The 17976-nt window shown below is 62.2% G+C and overlaps 3 protein-coding genes across 15 annotated transcripts in view; all 3 read right to left on the bottom strand.

Annotated features, from left to right (window-relative positions):
• Positions 1-199: 199 nt before the first annotated feature.
• PYROXD2 (pyridine nucleotide-disulphide oxidoreductase domain 2) lies at positions 200-4936 on the bottom strand. 2 transcript variants are annotated; one of them, XM_064463926.1, is made up of 16 exons: positions 4710-4936; positions 4255-4274; positions 3941-4034; positions 3782-3855; positions 3524-3670; positions 3227-3380; positions 2962-3023; positions 2751-2848; positions 2219-2360; positions 1993-2127; positions 1827-1899; positions 1561-1717; positions 1273-1427; positions 1028-1134; positions 801-921; positions 200-584 (listed from the first exon to the last, which is right to left on the bottom strand). In XM_064463926.1, exons 1-16 carry the CDS (start codon positions 4864-4866, stop codon positions 514-516), a joined length of 1767 nt encoding a protein of 588 aa, XP_064319996.1. In that variant the 5' UTR covers positions 4867-4936; the 3' UTR covers positions 200-513. The 2 variants fall into 2 exon arrangements, with proteins under 2 accessions (XP_064319996.1, XP_064319997.1); XM_064463927.1 differs by lacking the exons at positions 2962-3023; positions 3227-3380.
• A 1151-nt stretch (positions 4937-6087) lies between these two features.
• On the bottom strand, positions 6088-11027 carry HPS1 (HPS1 biogenesis of lysosomal organelles complex 3 subunit 1). 4 transcript variants are annotated; one of them, XM_064463924.1, is made up of 18 exons: positions 10791-11027; positions 10559-10696; positions 10350-10492; positions 10015-10123; positions 9637-9797; positions 9458-9560; positions 9255-9359; positions 9097-9169; positions 8920-8987; positions 8154-8321; positions 7903-8079; positions 7764-7825; positions 7507-7629; positions 7341-7405; positions 7000-7145; positions 6789-6902; positions 6572-6654; positions 6088-6299 (listed from the first exon to the last, which is right to left on the bottom strand). In XM_064463924.1, exons 1-18 carry the CDS (start codon positions 10887-10889, stop codon positions 6137-6139), a joined length of 2100 nt encoding a protein of 699 aa, XP_064319994.1. In that variant the 5' UTR covers positions 10890-11027; the 3' UTR covers positions 6088-6136. The 4 variants fall into 4 exon arrangements, with proteins under 4 accessions (XP_064319994.1, XP_064319995.1, XP_064319992.1 ...); XM_064463925.1 differs by having other exon boundaries at positions 9097-9166; XM_064463922.1 differs by having other exon boundaries at positions 9255-9362; positions 10791-11026.
• Positions 11028-11278: 251 nt separating this feature from the next.
• HPSE2 (heparanase 2 (inactive)) overlaps positions 11279-17976 on the bottom strand; it is a 114351-nt gene continuing 107653 nt past the window's right edge. For 8 of the 9 annotated variants that reach the window (XM_064463909.1, XM_064463912.1, XM_064463911.1 and 5 more), the window contains 3 exons: positions 13381-13526; positions 12264-12410; positions 11279-12181 (listed from right to left, as the gene is read on the bottom strand). In XM_064463909.1, the coding sequence (XP_064319979.1) occupies positions 12016-12181; positions 12264-12410; positions 13381-13526 (459 nt within the window). In that variant the 3' untranslated portion in view covers positions 11279-12015. Of the gene's footprint in view, positions 12182-12263; positions 12411-13380; positions 13527-17976 lie in introns of those variants that run through there. The other variant, XM_064463913.1, reaches the window with a different exon arrangement.

Here is a 17976-nt window from a genome sequence, read left to right as displayed (position 1 = left end):
AGCCTGCATCAGTGAGCAGAGGAGAGGGTGAAGGGCTGGTTGTCCCCTTTCACTGCTCTGGGACTTGTCTGTCCCCTCTGGCAGCTCCCACAGGGCTGCACACCAGCCCCAGTGCAGATGGCACAGTGCAGACCCCCCCACGATGGCACGTTGGGAACTGCATGAAGAGCTGAAAAAAACACAGCAAGCATGCTCAGGAGAGAGCCCGGGCCAGGGTTTATTTCCACAGGTGCAGGCAGGGCCTGAGCAAGGCTCGCCATGGCTGCCCAGTGCCCAGGAGGCACTCGGGCAAGGCTGGGCTGTGGCAGACTGGGAGCAGCCACGTGTTCAAGGCGATGGTAGCAGCTGGGAGCACAAGAGATCCTGCCAGCCTGCACCCCCTGGCTCTCAGGGGATGCTGCTACCCTGCAGTGCCTGGGAAGCAAGTTGGGGATGGGCAGGGCTCTGTATGGGGTCAACATGGCTTGCTGCACCCACAGACCTGCATAGGCAAAGTTGGTGTCACCACTGCCATCACAGGCGCCTGAAGTCCTCGAGGGCCACCCGGGCGGCATTGCGTCCCGCTGCACCCATCACTCCTCCTCCTGCAAGAGAGCAGAAATGGGGAGCAGTAGGCAGCTCCAGTCCCTGGAGATGAGGCCCAGGGCTGCACCAGTGGAGCTGCCCCAGCTCCCTACCCATTCGAGAGCAGAGAGGGAAGTCAACACCCTCTGCCCTGTGCTGCCCTTGCACCCCTTCCATGCATCCCTGCCCTCCTCCTGCAGCCCCCCAGGAGGGTCTTGGCTCACAGTCCTACTCACCAGGGTGGGCTCCGCTTCCACACAGGTACAAGTTGGGAACTGGGGACCGGTAGCCTGAGTAGGATGGTGCTGGACGGGCAAAGTACAGCTGGTCCAGAGACATCCCTCCATGGAAGATATTCTGCAAGCAGAGCTTTGTGAGAGCTGGGTGTGCCTGGCCCAGGGCTGTGCGCCCACCAGCACTGGCACCAGAGCAATCCTCAGAGCTTAGCCCACATGGTACCCACCCCACCGGGCAGCCCAAAGATCCTTTCCAGGTCTGGTGGCACCAGGATGTCCCTACCGATGACAGATGCCTTGAACCCTGGGGCATAGGCTTCGATGCAGTCAAACACTAGAGAGGGATAAAGAGACTGGTGGGCAGTTTTTGGGGGACGTGGTGGCCAACCCCTGAGCAACTCCAGGGTGGTTCTGCCTGTGGGCATGGACCAACGCTCCTGGTGTTACCCAGGGCCGTGTATGCGTTACGTACCCGTGTCTGCGTATGCATTTCTGGCCTGCTCGTCCCAGGGCTGCCCACCCGCCAGCACAGAGGGTGTGTACTGGGTGAAGAGGGACACGACGTGGCAGCCCCGTGGAGCCAGCCCCGGGTCCAGTGCTGAGGGGATGCAGAGCTCAATCATGGGCCTGGGGAAACAGGACACTAGCTGGTCAGGCAGAGGGGAACCCAGCCACCACAAACCTCTTCCCCCAGCACCACCCACCATGGCTGTCCTGCCCCTTCCTTGGGGCACTGAGGTGAGCCAGTGCAGGCTCCTACCTGCTGGAGGGGTGACCTTGGGTGGCCTCAGTGAAAGCCTGGTGAAGGAGGTGGGTGCCCTCGCAGTTGAGATGGATGGAGCACTGGTGGTGGGGCAGGGGCTGGCCGTTGCGGGCGTTGGGGACAGCCAGGAAGCTGGGCAGCCGATCCACGGCCACTGGGCCCAGGAGAGGAGAAGGGGGAAGTGTGGTGCAGCCTCTTGCTGAGCCTGGTGCCAGTGCCCTTCCAGCAGGGACAGCGGCAGAGGTGGCCCTGCCAGTACCTACCATTGATCTTGGTGACAGGAGAGCGCGTGTCGGCCTGCCGGATGCGCTGGATGAAATCCTTTGGCAGCTGCTCCTGGGGTAGGAGAGGCCGGGGCAGAGCCCAGCAGTGAGCGGGGCAGCCCGGCCAGGGGATGCGAAGCCCCTGCCAGTCCTGTGTGCCCCATACCTGGGGAGTGAGCTCCAGGAAGGTGATTTGGGGGGAGGCGTTGGACAGCACCAGTTTGCTCCTCACCTCCGTCCCATCTTGCAGCACGACGCCCTGTGCCCGCCTGTCCCTGCCCAGCAGCACGCTGGACACTGCCTGGGCAGGCAACGGGGACAGGACCTCACCAAGAGCATCCCCACTGCCTGCAGGCTGGCCAGGCGCCTCCCCGCACCCAGGTACCTCATACCTTCTCAGCAAAGATGTGGGCACCCCGGGCAGCCGCTGCGCAGGCGATGGCTTGGGACAGGGCTCCCATCCCACCAGCCACATAGCCCCAGGCCCCCCGCCGTCCCTCCAGCTCGCCCATCACATGGTGCAACAGCACGTACCTGTGATGGCAGGACCCCAGGTTAGCCACCAGCCGAGGGGACAGGTCTGTCACCTGCACGGCATGGTGAGGATGGTGCCACAGCACCTGTAGGTGGGACTGTGCCAGCTCATGGAATGCCAAATCAGTTACAGGGAGCACCCGCTGGCCAGGACTTGACCTGTCCTAGGGACAGGGGTGTCCAAACAGCAAAGGAGCAGTGGGGACCACTCAGGAGAGCCATATGGCAGGGATGGGGGCAGCACCTTGCCCAGCCCCAAGCCCTGAGCCACCCTGGCAAGGCTGAGTGGGCAGCAGGAGGGAGGTGCAGCGGAGCAGGGCACAGGGTGCCAGAGCATGCAGAGCCAAGGGGCTGCCTGCACAGAGGGTGGCAGGAGGAAGGGATCCTCACCCACTGCCCGGGGTGTGGGGGCTGGCCATGGCTCCAATCACCGCGTCAGTAGCCAGAGTTGCCTTCAGGGGCTCCGACTCAAACCACTGATCCAGGATCTGGCCCAGGAGAAAAGGGGTGTGCCAAGCTTGGGGTAGGGACCTGCCATAGCACCCTCGCAGGCATGCAGGCAGGCAGCTGGTGGCTCTGTGCCACTGCTGCTGGCACTCACCTTGGAGATGGGGGCTGTGAGCACCTCGTAATAGCGGGGCAGCTGCGACCCCAGCGCCAGCCCTGGGGGTGCAGAGGCAGCATGAGACATACACAGCTGTGCCAGAGTCAGCTGCCTGCGCTGGAGGGGTTTGTGGACAGGCACTGGGCAAGCCTGCTGGCCAGCCAGCCCAGCTGGAGCTCCTGAGGAGCCTGTGACCTGGGAAGGAGCTTCACCCACTCCAGGTGCAGGTAAATACCCGCTGCTATTGGGGTCCCAAATGTACCTGCCTGCAGCAGGGGCCGCAGGGCTTGCAGGGCTTTGAGCCGCTGGAGCAGGGACCCCTGCCCCAGGGCAGCTGTATCCACTGGTGGGGCATCCAGCAGTGGATCAAGGGCTGACACTAAGGCCCCCATGAATGCCTCGTACTCAGGGTAAGCCTGAAAGGGGACAGACAGGAGGCAAGAGGGAGTGTGCCATGGTGAGTGCAATGGATACCCCACCTAGGAGCATCCCTGCCGCTCCGCTGGGCAGAGCAGCTCCTCGGGGTCTTTGCCGTGCCAGGCATGTGCCCCCGTAATACCTGTGCATCCTTTTGGGAGAACTGAGCGATCTGCTGCTGGGTCTGGGCCATGTCGTGCCCCAGCAGGAGGGAGCGAGGGGGGCTCCTGTCCTCCAGCAGTGGGGTGAAGGAGTAGGGGTCCCGTGGGAGCACCCTCAGACCGTGTTGCTGCAAGACAGGGATGGCAGAACCCACCCTGTAGGAACAGCTTGGCAGTGGGCTCACCCTGCCAGCGTGCCAGGAGGTGCCGGCAGCCTGGCAAGGGATGGGTGCTGCTACCTGCAGCTCCAGCTCAGTGTAGATCTGCGGCCGCAGCAGGCTGAGCAGGTACGATGCCCGGGAGAACTTGAAGCCTGGAAGATGTAGGGTGTGGGGGGGTGGCAGTGCCTGTGCCCAGGGCTGGCCAGGGGCGGGGGGACACAGGGTGCACAGGGGTACCTGGCACAATCTCCTCTGTGACAGCTGCACCACCCAGCACATGGCGTTTCTCCAGCACGGCCGTGCGCACCCCTGCCCGCTGCAGGTAAGCAGCCTGGGGGGAGTGAAGCGTCATGCTGCCCATCCCTCTGGGTGGGATGTGTCCTCATTCCCCCCCTCACCAGGGGGGGCTCTGCTCCCCACAGCCCTGTGGAAACCCCCAGCCCCACGGGACCTGCCACCAACACCCCCCCCTTACCCACAGCACAGACCCTCCCTGGTCCGCCACCTTCCCCCAGCGATGAAGGTGGCAGCACCCCGCTCTCGGTACTTACTGCCACCAGCCCATTGTGCCCTGCAAGGAGAGAGGGAGGTGAGTTGAGCCCGGCATTAGGCCAGTCCCACAGCACAGGGCACCCTGCCATGACTGGGGTGCCACAACTATGCAAATAATGGGGCTCTGGACATAGAGATACAGGTGACAGGGAGCATCCTCCCCCATCCCTATAGCCCTGGACCTATGGGTGCAGGAGAGTGGGACAGAAGTGGTCAAAGCAGATGCTCCAGCTGTGCCCTGCACAAGCAGCATGTTGGGGGCTGCAAAATGTGCCCAGCTGTGCAAGACCCCTGCACCCTGCTGGCACAACGAGCATGTTGGTGGCCTGCAATGTGTGCCCAGCACCACCATAGTCCCCACCTGGCCACCCCCTCACCTGCCCTGGGGGGAAGGCAGCTGGGTGTCCCCACTGGCTCCCTGCAGCCCAGCACTGGCTCCCTCACCCTGCATTACCTGCTCCGATCACCACTGCATCGTACTCCCGCTGCAGCTGGTCTGCAACCCCGACGTGGGCCAGCCGCGATCCTGGCAGCCCCGGGGAAAGATGCCAGCCTCGCAGCCAGTGGGAAGGGCATCCTGTGCCCGTCTTTGCCCGGATCCTGGCTGCCATTGCCCCGCAGTGCCCAGCCGTGGCTGCGTGGAGCAAGGCAGCCTGGACTTTGCTTTCATGGCGGAGCTTTTCCCAGGGCTTCCGGGCATGGGGAGGGGCTGGGGGGGCCAGGCAGTGGATGCCTTGGCGCAGAGCCGGACACTGTGTCCCAGGGCTTGTGGGGAGGCTGGGCAGGACAGGGGCACATGCCAAGCACTGCCCCCTCAGTGCCCCACTGACCCTGGCGGAGCTTTGCCAGGGACTTGCAGGGAGGCTGGAGACCAGCCCCAGCACTGAAAAGGCAACAGGGTTGGATCCTGCCTGGTGCTCAGCTGGGTGCCTGTACCCCAGGAAGGCACTGGGGCCTGAGAGGTGCCCCGGCCCCTGTTCTGCTCCAGGGAGGACCCAGGGGCATGTCGCTGGGGTGATGGGCCAACAAGTACTTCGAGACAGGAGGAGCTTGAGTCCTGCCCTGAGCAGGCAAGCCCCGAGCACAGTCCTGAGAGCAGCGGGAGAAGGAGCAGCTTGGCTCCAAACCCAGTGCTGTGGCTTGGCAGGGCAAATTCCTGCCCAGCAGGATGGAGCAAAGGCCCCGCTGTGGTCCAGTGCTCCCTGGACCACTGTCCTCAGCCCTAGCAAGCAGCACAGAGCCACGAGGGCAGTGGCTGCTGGAGCCCCTCGGGGCTGGCTCCCTCCCCAGCTAAGCCTGGGGGATTTGCATGTGCACCCAGCCCAAACATGCCTGGGAAACACGAGCTGCCTCGGCTTTACCCACTGTTCACAGATGAGCTTGGCCCCACAGCTGACTGGTGTATGGGAGCCCAGGTGCAGGGAACGGGGTGCAGGATGGGCTCCACCTCCCGAGAGCCTGCCAAGCCCCTGAGGGCCCCACACTGCATTTCGGGGCAAGGGGAAAGGGGGATGCACCCTGGGCCATTCCTCCACACAAGTTTGGCTACACTGTTTTGTTCTTCAGCCAAAGCTGCGCAGTGATGCCAAGCCAATGCTATAAATCCTGCTTTGGAAATGCACTTTTCAGCAAGAAGGTGATCTGCCAACAACTTCTCACCCCCACCCTCTGCCTGTCCCTGGAGCCTGCTGGGTGCCAGTGAAGCCCATGGGGAGGAGGGAGGCAGGCAGTGGGAGCCTCGGCTGGGCTGGAGGATGGGAAGGCTGGCTGTGGCTGCCTACAGGCATGGCTGACAGCACACAGACACCGAGAAAGCAGCCTAAGCACCGGGATCACCCACACACCCGCTTTAATCCCAGCCCCAGGGTGGCTGGAGTCAGCTCAGAGCAGGGGAATGCGGGAGGGCTCCCAGAGGCGCCGGGCCAAGTCACAGGCCTGCTGGACCACGAGCTCAGAGGGGATGATGCCCAGGTGCACGGTCAGCAGCTCATAGCACTTCACCACCTCTGCCTGGTGGTTTTTGCTGTAGTAACGTAGCAGCTTCCTGGGAAGGAGAAGACGGGGGATTCAGCAGGTGCAGCGCAGCCTGGCACCCCCTTTCTAACCATCTTCCCCCTAGCAAGTCCCTGGAAAGGACACAGTGCCTGTCTGCTGGCAGGACCATGGGGAGATAGGCTGTTGCAACTCCACTGACACTGCAGCACTGGTAGCACCCTGCAGCAACGTCCCAGTGAAGACAGCATCACTCATGGGGTCCCCTGTGCCAGCACAGTCCCATGCCCCTGGTGACAAACCGCAGGCTTGGGGACTGCTCACCTGTAGTATTCTCCTGCCAGCATCCCGATGGGAGCAGAATCATCAGAGAGAACCGGCACCTCCATCACCTCCAGCTTGTAGCCCTGGGGAGAGATGACAGCAGAGGGCAGGAGCACAGAGGGGACTGCCAAGGAGCCGGAGGGTCCCTACAGCCCTGCTTCCTGCCCCCAGAAGTTGCCTGGGGAGAGGGGCTCAGCCCCTTCCTTGCCCCACATACCAGCTCATTCTCAAACCAGAGGAAGTAGGAGCAGCAGTAGTCACCATCCTGCAGCATGAGTGTCGTGTAGCCCTTCTGCAGGTATCGCCGGGCCAATGCAATCAGGGACCAGACCTGGGGGACAGGGGGCTCCTGAAGCCTGAGCAGAAAATCCTCCAAACACCACCCCCTCCTGTGGTCCCCATCCAAGCCCCAGCTCCACAAGCGGTACCTTCCTCTTAATAAAGGCTGCCAGGGGGCCCTTGCCCAGCTCCGAGCTGGACTTCTCTGTCACGCTGAGCGAAGGTGCCATCATCTGCCCAGCCGTGCGGTCCACATAGATGAAGTGCACCAGGCCAGGGAAGTCCTCCAGGTATGTGGGATGGGTTAAGGGTGTCCAACAACTTTGGTGCTCTTCCAGGACAGCCCCTGAGCCTTGGGGAAGCCACCTTCACCCACCACACTCCTCCCCTTGAGCCCAGTGCTGCGGGGGCAGAGTCCCACTCCCACCTCTGCTACCCCCCAGGGACCCTTCCTCGCTGGGCTGGGCTCCCAGCCGCAGAGATGGGTATGACACCATGGTGATATTGCGCCTGCTTTTCACCAACAGAAAGTCCCGCCAGTCCAGCAGCTTCTCCCTGCCAAGAAGAGGCACAGTGAGAGGCCGGGATCCCCAAAGCCTCAGCATGGCCGGCTGTGGGGGAACCCCCGGGGATGTCTCCTGCCCCCATGGACTCACCTCATCAGCTTCTGGGCACGGTCCCGCAGCCCCTGGGACAGGCTGTGGCCAGCGGAGGCCAGGAAGAGCTGGCGGTATAAGGAGCAGAGCTGCCGCTTCACATTGGCCACTGCCTGCAGCAGCCTGAGCCAGGAGACATGGATGGTGCAGAGTTTGGCCCCTGGGCTCCCAGCACCACAGGGACAGCTGCGTCACCACCCGGGCTGGGAAAAGTCCCTGCCTGTCCTGGAGGCTTTCCCTGGCCAATGCATACTCACTCCAGAGAGCTCCCAGGCTCGCTCCGGGAGAATATCTTGTTCTTGAAATCCACCCAGGTGTTCTGCAACCAGAGAGAGACAGGGCTTAGCATCAGGCTGCAGGGACATCACGACAGCGTCCTTGTGTCCCCAATTCCACCTGGATGTCCTGCCCGCCCAGCTTCTTCACAAACTTGTCCATGCGCTGCCGCAGCTCAGCCAGGAATGGGTAGGAGCGTGGGACTCCTGCCTCTGGCCCCTCTTCCAGCTTCCTCTCCAGCACCAAGAAACCATCCAGCAGCTGGTACAAGGTGAAGGCCACCTGGGTCGTAGGGCCCTGCCAGGGAGGGGAGAGGTGGCTCAGCCAGGACCCCGCCCAGCGTTGCTTCCCTCACCTTAGAGGCAGCTCACCTTGGTCAGGAGGATGAGGGAGATGCCCGGCCAGAGCGGGAGGCAGTGCATGGTGTGCGGCAGTAAAGGGCAGTAACCTTCCCGCAGGTTGGCGTCCAGGAAGATCCTTCTGGGGTTTGAAGCTTCAGAGACCATAGGCCCCAGGGTCTGGAGCAAGTCCTCTGCCATCTGGGGAGAGAGGGGAGATGCTCAGCCTCCTGAGGGGACAAGACAGCCCGCACTGACCCAGGACGCTCTGGAGGGACACAGCAATATCCTGAAAGCTCCAACTGGGCATGACTGAACCGAGGGAGCTGGAGGGGCCACACAGCAAAAGATCAGCAGCAAGGAAAGTGCTCAGGGACCCAAAAAGAGCAGCAGATAGAGGGGAAGCTGCTTGCAAAGACAGAGGTTGTAAACCCCTTGCACCAAAGCCAGCGCCTGCTTGCAGAGTGCATGTGAGGCTCTGCAGCATCCAGCAGGGAAGCAGCCCAGAAAGTCCAGAGGCAGCAGAGGGAGACACCAGACTGCTCTGCAGCTCCAGCCCCTCTGTGCTGACAGCTCTGGACAGGGAGATGGTAAGAAATGCCCCAGGGAGGGCAGTCACAGCCCTCACAGGGTTATGCACAATACTGGGGAGGTGGAGTGCATCCCCAGCCCTAGAGGCTGGGGCACCCACAGCCACAGGACAGCAAGGGATGGGTGATGAGGACCAAAGACCGCAAAGAGCACCAGGACAGGCTGGGGAGGCACAGAGCTGGGAGGGACTGCAGGACCCCTTGCTCACCTGGACATCTGCAGCATCTGCCTCCTCGGTGCCCAGGATCTCAGCACCCTCTGACCAGCTCTCGCTGCCTGCAGGGAGCATGGCAGGTCGCCCTCCCCACCAGCTCCCCACACAGCCCCAGAGCCTCCACAGGGCTGGGGGGTGTGGGGCAGGGCTGCTGCCCAGCCACGTACTCACCCGTGCTGTGCCTGCCTGGCGAGGGCTCGGGCGTGTAGTAGACCTCAGGCACGGAGAGATCATCTGTGTCCTGCTGGTGAGTACGGCTGGGTCAGACACAATGATGCAGGCGGCCCAGCCAGCATCCCACCCTGCCGCCCCCGATCCCAGGGTCTCACCTGGTCATCAGAGTCCTTCTCTGCAGCTCCGTAGGAGCCAGGGCTGCTCACAGGGATGCTCTTGCTTCTCTTGGGTCCCTGGGGGAGCAACTTCTGTGCCGCAGGCTTCTGGAAAAAGGGGGAAAAGTTAAGCCCAGGCTGCCAAAGCGTCACGCCACGGGGGCACCCCAACCTGCTGCCCCCCACACCCTGCTTTGGAGCACCTCGGGGCTGAGCTCCTCCTCAGCACTCTGGCTGGGGTACAGGTCCTGCACCAGGAGGATGAGGACGAGTAGGTCGGCAGGACGGATGGAGCTGGCATTGCGGCTGCGGGACAGAGAAGGGAAGGGTCAGCCAGGAGGGCGAGTGGCTGCTCTGGGGAGGGTGAAGGGTCTGGGTGCACCTGGAGTAGAAGGCCAGCAGCTTGGTGTGTACCAGGAGGAAGGCATGGCCCACCTCGTCCCCTCCACGCTCGGGGCTGGTGTTGATGTACTGCACCACCTGCCGCTCCAGGAACTCGATGCACTGCTCACACAACTGAGGATGGACCAGCCGCTCCACGGCCTGGGAAGCGGGTCGGGGGAAGGCTGCTGAGTGCCCCCAGTCCCAGCCATGCGGCCTCAAGGGCAGGTCTGAGCCTCCACTGCTCCAGGGAGCTGCCTCAAAGCTCCCGGCCAAGAGCCCTTCCCTGCATCCCAGGACTCCACGCAGTCTCACACCCTTGGGATGCCCCGAAGGTGAGAGGCACCCCGAAGGTGAGGGACACCCCAGGGCATGCTACCTCCACCGCAAAGCTCTGGTCCTCCTCCCGCAGGTGGCTGTAGGTCTCGAGCAGGCCCCGCAGCAGGCTCCAGACACGCTCCCGCTGCTCCGAATCGGCCGGCCGCAACCTGCAATGCCCGCAAAGCACGAGCTGAGAGCTGTCTGTCACCTCTCCGGGGGAACAGGCACCCCCAAACCCCGCTGCAGCCCAGCAGGCAGGGGGTCCTGCTGCAACGGGTGTCCCAGCTTGGAAACACCCACTCCCACCCCCCCAGGGCTGCATGAAGGCACCACTCAGCCGCTGCCCCGGCACCCTTGCGTGCCAGCCCGGGCCGGCCGGCCGTGACCGCTCACTCCTTGCGGATGAGGTGTGAATCGAGAGTGACGAGGCCGCAGTGAGCCTCCACCAAGCGCCGCAGCACGAACAGTGTCCGGCGCAGGTCGTCCTCGCTCTCCGTCCCATCGCCGTTCACCGCGATGTACAGGCAGTCGCCAAACTGCAACCGGTATCGGGGTCAGGTGGGGGCCAGCCGGGGTCCCCCGGTCCCCGGTCCCGGCCCTACCATGTGCAGGACGTGGAGATGCCGCCCGTGCTCGGTGGCGAAGCAGGTGTAGGTGTCGGCGAGCTTTTCCAGCAGCGCGGCGCAGGAGATGATGAGGGGGGCGAAGAGGGTGTTGAGGCTGTCCTCCAGCGCGGGGCCCTGGGGCACACACCCCCAGCTCAGCACCCACGCGCCGCGCTCCCCCTCCCCGCCCCGCGCCCCCCCTCCCCGCCCCGCGCCGGTCCCGTCCCACCTGCCCTGCGTGGGGCGGCCGCAGCCGGCGGAGGAAGGCGGCATCGGCCCAGTAGAAGAGCAGCTCGGCGGCGGTGCTGGCGATCAGGACGCACCGCATGGCCCGGCCTGGCCCGACCCACGGCACCGGCGGCGACGGGGGGGGGGACACCGGGACCGCGCGGCTCCGCCCGCCCCGTGCCGCTTCCTGCTCCGCCGCGCGTGACCGCCGCGCCCACGCGCGCAGCGCCCCCGGCGGCCCGGCGCGGCCCTGCACCGCGACACCCACCCATCCTGCCCGTCCGCCTGCCCGTCCGCCTGTCCGTCCGTCCGCCTGCCCGCCCCGGGGCTGCCCCGCTCCCGCCCCGCTCCCTCTCCCGGTCCCGGCCCGTGGCGGACAGAAGACACTCAGCACGGTGACAGCCCAACTTTATTACACCTCCGGTAGCGCCTCGGCACGTCCCGGCGGCTCCTGCCCGCGACACCGTCCCTCTCCCGGACAGGACACACTCACGGCCCGGCCGCCGCCGCTCCTCGCCCCGGGGGGACCGGGGCTACCTGCAGGTCCCGCCTCCCGCCGCTCCCCTCCGGGCCGTATAACCTAGTTATCAGCATTTCCAGCCGCGGAGCCCCGAGCCCCGCCCGGGGCCGGACCCCGGCTCCCCTTCTGCCGTCCCGTCCCGCCCCGCCCCGCCCCGCCCTGCCCGCAGCATCCCCGCGCCGGCCCCGGCCGGGCTGGCGGCAGCAGAGGGAGCTGCTTCCATGCGCTTGTTGCACCGGCGGCACTGTCCGCGTCCCCCGCCGCCGGGGGAGTGCAGAGCAAGGGGGCACCCGGCTGCTGCAGGGGTCACCCTGAGGGGCAGCGGGACCGGGGGGCCGGGGAGGGTGCCCATCCCTGGCTATACCAGGGCTCAGCCCCCCAGGCCCTCCCCGGCAGACGACGGTGGGCTTTGGATCCCGGGTGCTTCTTGCAGCTTGCAGACGGATCACGGCAGGCCCTGCAAATTTGCCGTCGCACCGCTCCATTGGGATAGTGGCAAGGGCCAAACGGACCTCTGTGGTCGCAGGGTGGGAGAGGGTGCCAAGCCGGAGGGTGTCCAGAGTGTGAGGATGAGGACAAGGGCACAGCGCGGTGCCTGCCCGACGTGGCCCTGCTGCGAGGCTGTGCAGGCTGCCGAGGAGGCAGCGTGTCCTGGGGCGTGCGCGGGGGCAGGAGCAGGGCCGGCGGGTCCATTCTGGGCCACGGGCTATCGGTACCGGCAGGCCAGCGCGTTCACGTTCTTCACCACGTAGAAGCTCATGGTCAGCGGGGGGATGACTAGGGTACGGCCGGCCCGCAGCGGACGAGGCTTTAGCTCGGGGAGGGTCCCGTCATCCACCATGGCCAGCGGCTGCCCATTGAGCTGGACTGACCTGCGGGACCAGGAGAGGGTCAGGGCAGTGGCATCAAGGACAGTGCGGTGGTGGCAGCCCCAGCCACCGGCATGGCACTTACTTGGAGTGGAGCCCGTCCTTGCCGTAGGGCTGCAGCAGGTACTGGTGGACAATTTTATCCCTTAGTGTCCCTGCGAGCTTGATTTTCTTCCTGGAGCGATGCAGGTTGATGATATAAAGGGTGATGGACCCCCGGACGTAGTTGTGGCTGCAAAGGGGAGAGCAGGAGCTGAGGGGTGCATTGGCATGTGCCCCAGGAGCATCACCTCCAGGAAGGGGTTTGGGGGTCTCTGCAAGAACTGGCCTTAAACAGCTGTCCAGAGGGTACATCACAGTCCCGGCTGACCCTCCACAGGGAAACGCCACCCGCCCCTCACAAAGCCCAGCTCTGCAATGACACCTTCCCAATCTCCCCCTTTCCTCCTCAGCCAGGGGTGACATGGCATGGAGGGGTGGCGGTCCCAGGGCAGCCTCCCCAGGGCCTCGCAAGGAGGAGGCTGAGAATGGAGAAGAGCTCTGTGCATGAATGGTGTCTGCCCCCCGCTGCCCTGGGCACCTAACTGACAGGTCCAGACACTGATCCTCTGCCCCTGCCTAATCAGGCAGCCCCAAACAAAGTCTATAAAGCACTTTGCACCTGTCAGTTACTGGACAAGGTTTCCTACTGAGCTGGAGGCATGTTGAAAGCATCTGGACTGTGTAAAGAAACAGCCTCTCCTCCTCCACAATAGCAAATTGTGTCTGTGGAGGAGGTGGCTGCCCCCCCTGCTCTGGGGTGCTTTCAAAGACCTTATCAGCGAAACAATAACCAGGACGGGCTCGCCGGCAGCGCGGCCCTGCAGGTAACCCGACCGACCGGGGGCCCCTCATGTGAAATCCACTCCCTTGATCTCTGCTGCTGGGGCTGCCTGACAGCCACCACACCGGCCCTGGACGGCCCCGTTCCCAGGCATGGGCTTGCCATGACTTTCATCGGAGGCATCGCTGTTCCCCTGCACTCCCTCCACTGCCACAGCAGCCAGAGCAGCATATGAGTGTGTCCCCTGGGAAGCCAACCTGCCTTTCTAGAGCCAAACCGGAGCTGGGCTCCTGCCCCAGCATGTCCTTGGTAGTCCCCATCTCCTGGGGGTCCCACTTATCCCCCCACTGCATCCCCCAGCCTCGCTCGCTCTTCTTACTTGTGGTAGCTGGTGCAGTGGGCGTAAATGCGGAGCTTGTCACGAATGACTCTGCCGGGCCGGGGTTTCCTCTGGAGACCAGCCACATGGATCGCCAGGACCTTGGGGCCAATGAGGCGCTTGTATAGCAGGGACAGCCAGTAGTCCTGGGGGGCAGAGGGGACAGTCAGCAGCAAAACAGCCCCCTCAACTCACAGCGGGAGCGGGCAGGGGAGGCTGGCTTCCCTACTCACAGCCTAGCAAAATTTTGGCTGTTGGATGAAAATGTTGTGTGCCAGATGTCTGCCTTGGGGTGAGGTTTTTTTGTGCAGTCCAAGCCAAAATGGCATTGCTTTTTCCAGGAAAATGATTAAGGGAAGAATACATTGCTCTGCCTGTGCTGAGACACACTGATACCCTCTAAAGCATCTTGGCTTCTGGCTGGGCTGTGGAGTGTGGGGAGCAGCGTGGATGCACACGTAGCCACACTGCGGACCTGTGCGGACCTGTGCACTACCAGGTCCAGCTGAGGCATGTGGGACGGTGATGTCTCTGGAGCAGGCAGGTCGCCCTCCACCCCACTCTACATCCGGCTGAAGCACACCAGAGCTCTCCCATGCTCTCCAGCTCTGTTCATGGCATGCTGGCTTTAGAGAGCTGAGGATGTTCCACTTCCTGGAGGTATTTCTCCCATTTTAAAGCCTCCCATGGAGTTAAGCACCCATGAACATAGTGTGAGGAAGCCAAGCACTCAAGAAGTAGGAAACATTCAGCCCCTGCACACATGCGTTAATGATGCAGCCTTTAATTACGTCACCACATACTGCTTTTTCCTGCAGGGCACGGCCTCGCTCGGCACACAGGATGGGCCCCAAGCCCTGGGGAGGGAGGCGAGGCTGTGTGGTGACGGAGGCTGCTGCCGGCAGGGCCCCCCCTCATCCGCTGCAGAAGCTGGGAGGTGTGCAGTAAATGAAGCAGGGTTGTGGGAAGGCAAAGGGCAGTCTCAGGCGCTCACCAGCTGTTCTGCAGGATGGGGCTCTGGCCCTGCTGCTGCTCTGGGCACCCCAGAGGTGATGCTGGAGAGATGGAGCCTCTCATGCTGCTCCTCTGGGTGCTGCTTGTGGGTGCGCTGGGCACCACCTGGGTGCTGGGGCACCTTTGCACACACGAACACTCTGGATAAACACCATCTGTGCAATCCAGACTGGCTGCCCCAGAGGGACCATGTGCCCCAGGGCAATTGGGATGATCCCCCAACCTGTTGGCAGTGTCGGACAACCAGAAGCAATGGTCACGCTGGCACTAGGGATGGCTCTACCTGGCAGCACCTGACCTGCACAGTGAGGAGGACCCAAAGCTGATGTGGAAAGGAGCACAAATCAAGCACCCTGTAGATCTGCACACTGTCTGGGGAGGCACAAGGAAAGCCCTGCATGGTCAGGATAGTTCTAGGAAGGGGTCTGTCACCCCAGAGAGGCATGGAAGGGGGGAATGAGGTCTCCAGGACCCAGACCAGAGGGCAGGATGGGCAGGTAGAAGTGCAGATCCCTCACACAGGTACAGGTATCCATCCTGTAGGTGGGACACCCTCACACAACCCCTGATTAAAATGCATTTTGGATAAAGGAGCCAGCAGATGAAACACAGCAATGCTGCAGCAGCAACCAGCGTGAGGCGAACACCCACCATACAGATTGGACTGCCTGTCCCCATCCTCCCTCCAGCCCAGCTCAGCAGAAGCTGACCAGTTCCAGCAGTGCTGTGCTGGCCTGGCAAAGGGAGATCCAAACCCACTTCCCACATTCTGGGTAAGCTTTCACCACAGTGCTGGAAGAAAAGCCGCCTCCTGCTCTCCTCTCACTGCTCCTGGCCCAAACCACGGGGCTTTGTGCCACCCCAGCCTGGTAAATGCTTCCCCTGCAAGTCCTGGGCCCTGGAGGAGACACGAGGGTGAAGTGAGAGGCTTGTGCGCCCCAGGGAGGTGCAGCCCACTACGCCGAAGCTCCCAGGGAGGATGAGCTGCAGTTGCTCAATACCACAGATGTGTGCTGTCCCTGTGGCACATGCCACTGTCCCTGTCCCTGCTGGCTGGCCGTGCTGCCCCACACCCTGGGCATGTCCCTGCCAGCACCGTGCTGCAGGGGCTCTGCCAGCCTTCCTCCGCCGCGGAAAGCTGTGCCAGCCCGCGAGCAGGGCTTACAGCAGGTGGGAGAAGCAGTGCCCAGCACGCTGCCAGCTCCCCAGCAAGCCATGCCGATTAGCAGGTGTCATTAGATGAGTAATTACTTGAGTTTAGAGCAAGGCCAAAGGTGACTGTGGATTGCAGTATTTAGCCCCACAGTCCTGAGTTAAAAAAAACAATGAGCTCAGTGCTCCAAGCTACCTGTCAGCTCAGGCTCTTAGGTCTTTCTAGCAGCCCCCTTGGGGTTTCTCGCCTCCTCTCTGTGTTTCCACTGATGAGATGCTGCATTCACCCACAAGTTATGGGAGAGAGGGAGGTCAGAGGCTTCGTGGCTGCCCTTGAAATTTCCATATGGGTCTCAAGAGCTGTGTTGCAGGGGGCTCGCAATGGCCTTGTCATGATGGCACCAGCAGCTCCAGACTCCGCTGAGCACCCATCCCTCCGGGCTGGGTGGTCCCTGGGGGTTTGCTGCCTCCACACCGGCATCCCTCTGCTCTCAAGGCTCAGCAGCAGCGTTTGTAATGTGGGTGTGCAGGGAGCTGCCCAGCCCCACACCTGCCCAGTTGCTGCCAAATCTCTCCTCTCAGCATAACACTGTTCCTAAAGGTGTTCTGACAAACCCTGCTGCCCTGCAGAGCTGGGGAATGCTGAGCCCTGTTCAAACAGTGACCAGCTTGGGAAGCATTTGCTCTTGAAACCCAGCTTGGCTGCAACTGGGGTGGCTTTTCCACTGATCGGTGACCTCTCCTCAGACCCCTGGCAATGGCTTGCACCCTCTCCCATACGGCAAACCCTGTGCCAGCATGACCCCCAGGCTGGCAGCGCACATATGCCTCTTGCAAAGACGAGCGCCTGCCTTGCAGCGTGGTGCCGGGCATCCTGTTGGAGGCAGCCTCAGTGACCCCCAGGAAGACGCGTGGCTCTGACCAGCACAATGGCAGAAAGGCTTTGGCTTTTGGAGTCACGGAGGGCTCCCGTTGTGAGGACTGAGCCAGCAATACAACTGTAGAGGTAAAGGACGAACAACAGACAGGAATCTAGTCTGCTATTAGTCCCCTGGGAATTGAGGGATCTTTCTTGTTTTAATTACTTTGCAGACTCGTGAAGCAGTGCTGCCGCTGCAGCCCTCGGAGCTGCAGGCAAACAGCACCTGAAGGCAGAGCCATCCTGTGCCTCAGGAGGTCTCCTGCCCGGGACCCCTGATTAGTGGGCAGGAAGGGCACTTGTCTCAAGTTGACTGATGTGCAGGGCTTAGGCCAGCCACATCTTCTGAGCACCATGGGGCTGGTGAAGACCCATGAGCTTTCTGCTAGATGGGGAACGCCCAGAGGGTCCCACTTGATCTCTTTGCACATTTTAATTCATTGCAGGAGCTTTTAGAGACTTCAGCTTTTGGAAACAAGGCTGATTAGGCAGACCTTCAGACAGACCTATTAACCAGACCCTCCCGTCTCCAGAGCCATTAGGAAGGGCGCAGGAGCATATCCCCACGCTCTCTCCTAGAGGCAGCAAAGCAGCTTTATAGCCCGTCTGAGTTTGTTCAACTCCATGTTCACCACATGTGAGAAGACATTGCCATAACCAGAAAACGAGTAACAGAGCCGTAGCCCTTCGGTCTCGCGGGGGCTGTAACCAGCAAAGGCAACTAAACTTCAAATGAGCAGGCTGCCAACCCTGCAGTGCAGAGCCTCCTCCGGCTGGGGCTGACGGCCCTGTGCCCCTGTGTCACCAGCAGCATCAGCTGGCTGCTGCCCACCCTCCTCCTCTTCCTCTTGCTTCTTCCCTCTTCTGAAGCTGCCCAAGCTCTTCCTCTGTCCCTCAGGCATGCTCGAGTTTCAACAGCCTGTTACAGATTGCTCCATTCCTGCACCTTCATCTGCACCTTCTCCACAGTCCAGGCAACCCATATGAAGATAAGGGCTGGCTGGTCTGCCTTCCTGTACACCATGGGATAGAAAGGTTCACTCTTTTATCCCTTTGTTGAGCCTGATGTCTTGTTTTTGGCCAAAAAAAATCTTCCAGAAAAGTAGTGATTGTGGTTGTGAGGGCTTGGAGGGATGCAGAAGCTGCCACTTCCCAGGGAGTCTGTTCCAGCAGTCAAACATCCGCACTGTTAACAATCCCACTCCTTATTTTCAGCTTGAATTTGTCTGGCTTCAGCTTCCAATCAGTGGTTCTTGTTCTTTCTTTTTCCACTAGATTAAAGAGATCCTCAACATCCAAACTTTTCTCCCTGCGGAGGTCTGTACATCCTGTTCAATCCATGGCTGGTTGTTCCTTCAGCAAGGCTGTACTGATGCCTCTTTTAACATTATTGCTCAGTTTTATGTGCTTCTTGGACTGTGGAAGTCTGAGGCTTTCCCACCCAAATCCTGTGCAAGGTGCTGTGACAAGCACAGAAGGGCAGAGCATCTCCCCAGAGGGAAAATTTGCTG

The sequence above is a fragment of the Phalacrocorax carbo genome, chromosome 12 (genome assembly GCF_963921805.1).
Source record: "Phalacrocorax carbo chromosome 12, bPhaCar2.1, whole genome shotgun sequence".
Taxonomy (NCBI): Eukaryota; Metazoa; Chordata; class Aves; order Suliformes; family Phalacrocoracidae; genus Phalacrocorax; species Phalacrocorax carbo.
This window is presented reverse-complemented; position numbering and strand designations above follow the sequence as displayed.

Excerpts from the sequence above, each read along its gene's own strand:
- PYROXD2 (XM_064463926.1), bottom strand. The coding sequence starts at position 4,866 with ATGGCAGCCAGGATCCGGGCAAAGACGGGCACAGGATGCCCTTCCCAC. Across the intron at positions 3,856-3,940 it reads CACAGAGGAGATTGTGCCAG|GCTTCAAGTTCTCCCGGGCA; the intron begins GTACCCCTGTGC and ends TACATCTTCCAG. Across the intron at positions 1,135-1,272 it reads AAATGCATACGCAGACACGG|TGTTTGACTGCATCGAAGCC; the intron begins GTACGTAACGCA and ends ATCCCTCTCTAG.
- HPS1 (XM_064463922.1), bottom strand. The coding sequence starts at position 10,889 with ATGCGGTGCGTCCTGATCGCCAGCACCGCCGCCGAGCTGCTCTTCTAC. Across the intron at positions 9,363-9,457 it reads AGGAGGAGCTCAGCCCCGAG|AAGCCTGCGGCACAGAAGTT; the intron begins GTGCTCCAAAGC and ends CCCTTTTTCCAG. Across the intron at positions 7,406-7,506 it reads CGTGCCCAGAAGCTGATGAG|GGAGAAGCTGCTGGACTGGC; the intron begins GTGAGTCCATGG and ends TCTTCTTGGCAG.